Source organism: Primulina eburnea, chromosome 8 (genome assembly GCF_022965805.1).
Source record: "Primulina eburnea isolate SZY01 chromosome 8, ASM2296580v1, whole genome shotgun sequence".
NCBI lineage: Eukaryota > Viridiplantae > Streptophyta > Magnoliopsida > Lamiales > Gesneriaceae > Primulina > Primulina eburnea.
Window position 1 is genome coordinate 7,681,094 of NC_133108.1, and position 6,508 is coordinate 7,687,601.

General features: G+C 36.5%; 1 protein-coding gene across 4 annotated transcripts; it reads left to right on the forward strand.

Moving 5' to 3' along the window:
• The first annotated feature begins 1,197 nt into the window (after positions 1 to 1,197).
• Positions 1,198 to 6,508, forward strand: LOC140838795 (protein TRANSPORT INHIBITOR RESPONSE 1-like). Of its 4 annotated transcripts, XM_073205350.1 has the most exons (7): positions 1,198 to 1,448; positions 1,523 to 1,593; positions 1,776 to 1,856; positions 2,079 to 2,649; positions 4,213 to 4,705; positions 4,889 to 5,665; positions 6,001 to 6,508. In XM_073205350.1, exons 4-6 carry the CDS (start codon positions 2,126 to 2,128, stop codon positions 5,642 to 5,644), a joined length of 1,773 nt encoding a protein of 590 aa, XP_073061451.1. In that variant the 5' UTR covers positions 1,198 to 1,448; positions 1,523 to 1,593; positions 1,776 to 1,856; positions 2,079 to 2,125; the 3' UTR covers positions 5,645 to 5,665; positions 6,001 to 6,508. The 4 variants fall into 4 exon arrangements, with proteins under 4 accessions (XP_073061451.1, XP_073061450.1, XP_073061453.1 ...); XM_073205349.1 differs by lacking the exon at positions 1,776 to 1,856; XM_073205352.1 differs by lacking the exon at positions 1,198 to 1,448 and having other exon boundaries at positions 1,461 to 1,593.

Genomic DNA, 6,508 nt, shown 5'->3' on the forward strand with positions numbered 1-6,508 from the left:
GAAAATGTAAATAAACATTGATATCATGTAGTCTATTGAATTTGGTGTATATGAAGATATGTTCAATTAATAATTTATATATCTATGTCAAATTTCGAATTTTGGCTAATAAATTACCTTGTTCGTCAAATAGTCTACTAACATAAGAACCAATCAATTTAAAAGTGAAGGAAAAAACTGTCCAATTAATATCAATTATAATGATTGTGATTGACTCAAAACTTGGCATAAATCTATCAAATACTTGTACTCACACAATATTTTAGCGACTATTAAATTATCAAAATTTAAATAATATAAATCCCAAACAAACAAGCCATGATATGATAAAAAAAACTTGACTAAAAACAATAATACATTTATAATTTATATTGAATCAATATTCTTTAATATTCTAGAATATTGTTGAAACATATGATAATTATCTAAATTTTTCATGAATATGATAAAATTATATTTTATATCAATATTATTCATAGATATTGATGAATCTTTATGATCTTAGATCGAGATTCTTCGAGAATATTGATAAATCTTATATATCTATATTTTATTCATAGATCTATCAATATTATCAACATAAAGTCGTGTTGTGCTACTTCATGTGCATCAAGATAAAATTAAAATTTGTGATTCTTCAGGAGCATCAATATAAATCTATAATTTGTGCTATTTCAGGAGCATCGATATTAAATCTAAATATTGTGCTTCTTCGAGAACATCCATACAAGACTAAGAATATAGGCAAAAACTTGTGTAAGACGGTCTCACGGGTCATATGTTGTGAGACGGATCTTTATTTGGGTAATCCATGAAAAAGTATTACTTTTTATACTAAGAGTATTACTTTTTATGGTGAATATGGGTAGGGTTGACCCGTCTCACAGATTAAGATCCGTGAGACGGTCTCACATGAGACCTACTCAAGAATATATTATTTATAAGTTTTACTTTGAAGAGCACTCGTGCTGATAATGTGTTGTGAATAACAGAGAAGAAATAATGATTTGGAATGCTTTATTCATCATTTGAGACTCTATTTATTGAGCAGATTTACAGAGTTTGAATAGATATTACATGATAAAATATAAATCTTAAATCAATATATTATCTTATCTATAACAATATCAATTTTTTTACTATTTATAACAAGTTTAATTTTTTTGTAGACCCTTAACTGTATTTTCAGTTTCATCTATGCATTGCATCGATGGAAACCCTTTGTAGAAATTGAGTTATACTCACAGTAACTCGTAAGAGATGACCAAGAAAGAATCCTAAAATGCGCCGGGTGCCAACTTCGCACCAACGTGGGCATCACGCGACGGTGGAGGTTTGGTGCATTTCCCTTCCGTTGTCTGTCGACGTCAGCTAACGTGGACGTTCTAATAATTAAGCCCTTTATGTACAGTACATTACTCTGAGTATCCAGGATCCGTATATATACGGTATGTGGACTGATTTTAATATTATTATTTTGGTTCCCCTTTCCGAATAATTGGAGTATTTTACTATTTTCTAGCTATGCTAGCAAGTGGGTTGTCTGAGCTTTTTCTTTGGCTCTTCAGCTCTTCCGAGTATTCCAAGAATAAGGTAAGCCCCCTCAGGTTTATTTATGGATTCTGTTTCTTTTTGCCTTTTGTTTACTTTATTCTGTAATCAAATCGACTACGTGGTTTAATTTTGCTCATGATTTCCGAATTCTAGGTGGATTTCTGATGCTTTTGGGTTGTTGGGTTTGTGTTTATTATGTTTTGTTTTCCGCGTTTGTTCAGCTTTTGCATTGTTCTTGACCAAAATATTCCCGAGCAACGTGAGTTAGAAGATTTGAGGTTTCCAATCAAGAAGAAATATTGGTTTGTTGATGCAAATTTTAATCTTTCGTCATTATTATTGATCGAGTTGTTCTTTAGTTTTCCGTAGATGCGGTCAATCGGTCCTCTTATTTTCAAGATTTATGATCTGTATGATTTTTTGGGCAATTTAAGGATTTTATATTCTTATGGTTAGTTAACATACATTATATGGAATGGGTTCTGAATATTGTAATTAATTGTGTAAGAGAATAATTTTCTCAGGTTTTGGAGGAGCCCGAGTCCCTATTCAAGCAGCCCATTTGCCTCACATGGATCCAAACCCCAAGAAACCCAATATTTCAATACCAGATTCAACTATCCCGAACGGATCAACTCACGCTTACTTGCCATTTCCTGATGAAGTCTTGGAAAAAGTTCTCTCATTCATAGATTCACACAAGGATAGAAACTCAGTCTCCCTCGTCTGCAAGAATTGGTATAATGCAGAGAGATGGACAAGAACAAATCTGTTTATAGGCAACTGCTATTCTGTATCTCCTGAGATTGTGGCTAGAAGGTTTCCAAGAATTAAAAGTGTAATACTTAAAGGAAAACCTAGATTTTCCGATTTCAATATGTTACCTAGAGATTGGGGCGCTGATGTGAATCCTTGGTTGGTCATGTTTGCAAAAGTTTACCCTTTTTTGGAGGAGCTAAGGTTAAAGAGAATGACTGTCAGTGATGACAGCTTGGAGCTCTTGGCTAAGTCATTTCTGGGCTTCAAGGCTTTATCTTTGTCAAGTTGTGATGGTTTCAACGATGACGGGCTCAATGCCATTGCCACTCATTGCATGTAAGAACATTTTTTAGAAATGTTTCTTCTTGTGTGAATCTTCGATCTGCGTCGTTTGTTGCATAATTTATTTGGTTTTCTATAAATGTTATGTGCGTGTATTTGCATTTGTTATGTAGCTATAGATGCTGACTAATCGGATTCATTCAAGATTTTCTTTCGTCTTGGCAATAATTAAGGGTCTTTACTGTGCTTTTAGTTTTTGTAGAACATCGGTGCCTTTAGTCCATCCCTTTTTAGTGGGATCATATGAAATTATTAGTTCCATTGAAGCTGTCAATTATATGTTTATGCTTGATAACGTTAAATGGTACTTGTATAAATCATGACATTTGGCTTAGGAAAATGATATTGGAAAGTCTGTTTACCGAAGTGGCTGAGAAATAAATGAGGTGGTTTTGAGGTGGGAAAATTGATTGTGAGGTGTTTCTCCCGTTTCTCATTTGTTTGTTTGTCCGTCTGCTTGCTGTGGAAAACAGATGAATTCTAGTGGAAAATTGAAGTGCTCCTGCTTTATATTTTTGTTTCAAATCTTTTGATTTGCTTTTTTGATGTGACATCTGACTTGTTACTTTGCCTTTAATGGATAGAATGACCTTGATTCAACTTATCCCAATGTTCATTGGTCCAGAGAGGCCATATTTGATTTGAATGTGACTTGTGGACTGATTTTTTTTTTTTTGGTTGAATATTTAGAAATTTTACATGATTGGAAGATTCATTGTTCTTAGGTCTCAGAATCTGACTATCGAATTCCTTCTTGGATTAAAATTGTCAGTTAGATTTAGGAGTATTAATGAAAATGTTTCCATGAATGTGAATGCCATTGTATCTCGGTGACCTGACCATATATGACGCTATTTGCAGAACTCACAATTATAAATCTTGTTTGCTAGAACTTGCATGACACTAAACTTTTTCCCGAATCTCTCTTTCTGGTGGCAATTGCTGGCATTTATTGAGATCTACATTTTTTTATGCTAAGGTGGGTGGCGGGGGACTGTTTGGGTTTGGGGGGGGGGGGGGGGGGGAGTGAGCAGCTTGGTTATTCATTGTTTATTTACACTGTTTTGCATCCTGTTTTTGATTTAGTTGTTGGATTGAAAAGTGTTGAATCAATCTCTCTTTCCTTTTCATCACCTATTAACTTCTCCCAAATGATCAACTCTTGCTTAATATCTATGTGAGAGATGACAATTCAAAAGCAGACAATTCTCTATTTGTATTTTTTGCCATTTGCATTGCTGCTGCAATGTTATCCCTCATTGCAAATAATGCAGGCAGATGAAAGTTATTCTCGAGAGAAATTGGAATGATATGCAAATAGAACTCACTGATGTAGGTGCCCCCTTTGACCTTATCTATGTTTGGTTGACAAGCGATTGTAAAAAAATACATTAATCATGAGAAAATATAAACTAGGGGACAATTTAAATTCACCAATTGCTGACAAATGTTCAATATTTCCAATTTAGTTTCTTTTTGTGCCCAAATGGCATTTTACACGTTCTTGTGTTCGGTTTTTAATCAAGAAAAAGTTAAACACGTGCCTTTCTCTTCTAGGAACTTGACAGAGCTCAACATACAAGACAATGTAACTGGGGACATTGGTGGAGGTTGGCTAAGTTGCTTTCCAGATAACTTCGTCTCATTAGAAATACTAAATTTTGCTAGCCTTAACAGTGACGTAAGTTTTGATGCCCTCGAGAGGCTTGTTAGTCGATGCAAATCTTTAAGAGTTCTGAAGGTCAATGAGAGTGTTAACTTGGAACAATTACAACGGCTCCTTGCACTTGCTCCCCAATTAATGGAACTTGGTACTGGCTCTTTCATGCAAGAACTTACGCCTCGCCAATGCGAAGATCTTGAGATTTCTTTTAGAAATTGTAAAGACCTCCATGCTCTTTCGGGTTTATGGGAAGTCACCTCTCTCTATCTTCCCGCACTTTACGAAGCTTGTGCCGGTCTAACTTTCTTGAACTTAAGTGATGCTGCTCTTCAAAGTGTCGAAGTTTCAAAACTTCTTGCTCACTGCCCCAATTTACGACGCCTTTGGGTAAGAAATTTTGATCAAGATGCGTTTAGTAAGTAATTAGCATTTGAATGAACTTTCTCAATTTGATTCTCAAATCTCAATATGGTCAAATAGCTGAATCTGTTTTTGCATTTGCCTCTAGTTTTATGGATTTACTCTCATTTACTTATTCCGATCTATACCTATCATTTTGCTTTTATATAGGTAGTCGATACGGTTGAAGACAAAGGGCTTGAGGCTGTTGGATCCAACTGCCCCTTGCTCGAAGAACTCCGAGTCTTCCCTGCTGATCCTTATGACAGGCATCATCGCCACGGGGTGACAGACTCGGGATTCTTGGCCGTCTCTCGTGGATGTCGCAAACTCCACTATGTCCTTTACTTTTGCCGTCGGATGACTAATGCCGCTGTAGTGACCGTAGTCCAGAACTGCCCCGATTTTACTCATTTCCGTCTTTGCATAATGAATCCTGGCCAGCCAGATTACCTCACAAATGATCCTATGGATGAAGCATTTGCAGCTGTGGCTAAAACTTGCACTAAACTTCGGAGGCTATCAGTTTCCGGTCTTCTGACTGATCTTACATTCGAGTATATTGGGAAATATGCCAAAAATCTGGAGACACTTTCTGTGGCTTTTGCTGGCACCAGCGATTGGGGAATGCAGTGTGTTTTAGAAGGTTGTCCAAAGCTAAGAAAGCTCGAGATAAGAGATTGCCCATTTGGTAATGCTGCGCTTCTATCTGGGCTCGAGAAATACGAAAGGATGCGGTCTTTGTGGATGTCTGCCTGTAATTTAACCATGAAGGGGTGCATGCTGCTAGCAAGAAAGATGCCAAGATTGAATGTTGAAGTAATCAAAGACGAGGAAAGTGATGACAGTCAAGCTGACAAAGTTTACGTTTATCGTTCCATAGCAGGGCCAAGACAAGATGCTCCTCCTTTTGTTCTCACTCTTTGATCACACTAAATTAAATCATTGGTCAGTATAATCTGCCTTTTTGGTCGAAGAAATTTCTTTAAAATATACTTGATCATGTCAATTCTCAGTTGTGGACCACAACAAACCATATTAAGTCCACTATTTGTGCTAGGGGTGGATCCAACATGAGTTGAGTGCGGCGATCTCCCCCCCTAATATTTTATATCTTTGAAATATCACATAATTTTGCTAAACGTGTAAGTTTCGCGCTGCTAATTTCCTTTGAGTCCTCACTTTGCCCCTTAGGATTTTACCTTGTCCTCTCTCTTGAGTTCCTGGATCCAAATACCGGCTCTCATTTTCTAATAATAAATGTTGTATGCTTTTGCTTGCAGAATATGGACAGTCAACAGCTCTCCTTTGTGTGCTTGGTTAGGAGTCGGATCAATAAAGCAAGCGAGTTGAGTAGTTGTTGGGAAAAAGGCTAAGATCAGTTTCAATGAAAAAAGCAAACAGATTGTAACGATCGAGGTGAGCATTATATGTTGATGCAATTTTGCCACGTGGATTCACAATCTGACATTTAACTGGGGTTCAAAACTATCCCGGAAGCCGAAGCTTTTAAATCTTGGTGACTTTCTTTGTTATATCCGTCGAGTTCTTAAGTGGTTCCCCGGAATTATCATTTCTTACTAGAGAAGCACACCACGCCCCCTCCCCCCAGCCCAGATGACTGTTCATTTCTTTGCTGTTGTATTCTTTGTGGTGTAAATCTCTAGAAGTGTATGTAAGAATGATTAGAGTTAGAAACTATGCATATTGGGTGTTCAATTGCCTACATTAACTGTGGCATGTAGACAGGCGAGTTTCAGTTTATATGCCCGTTGTTATCAAGATTGCATC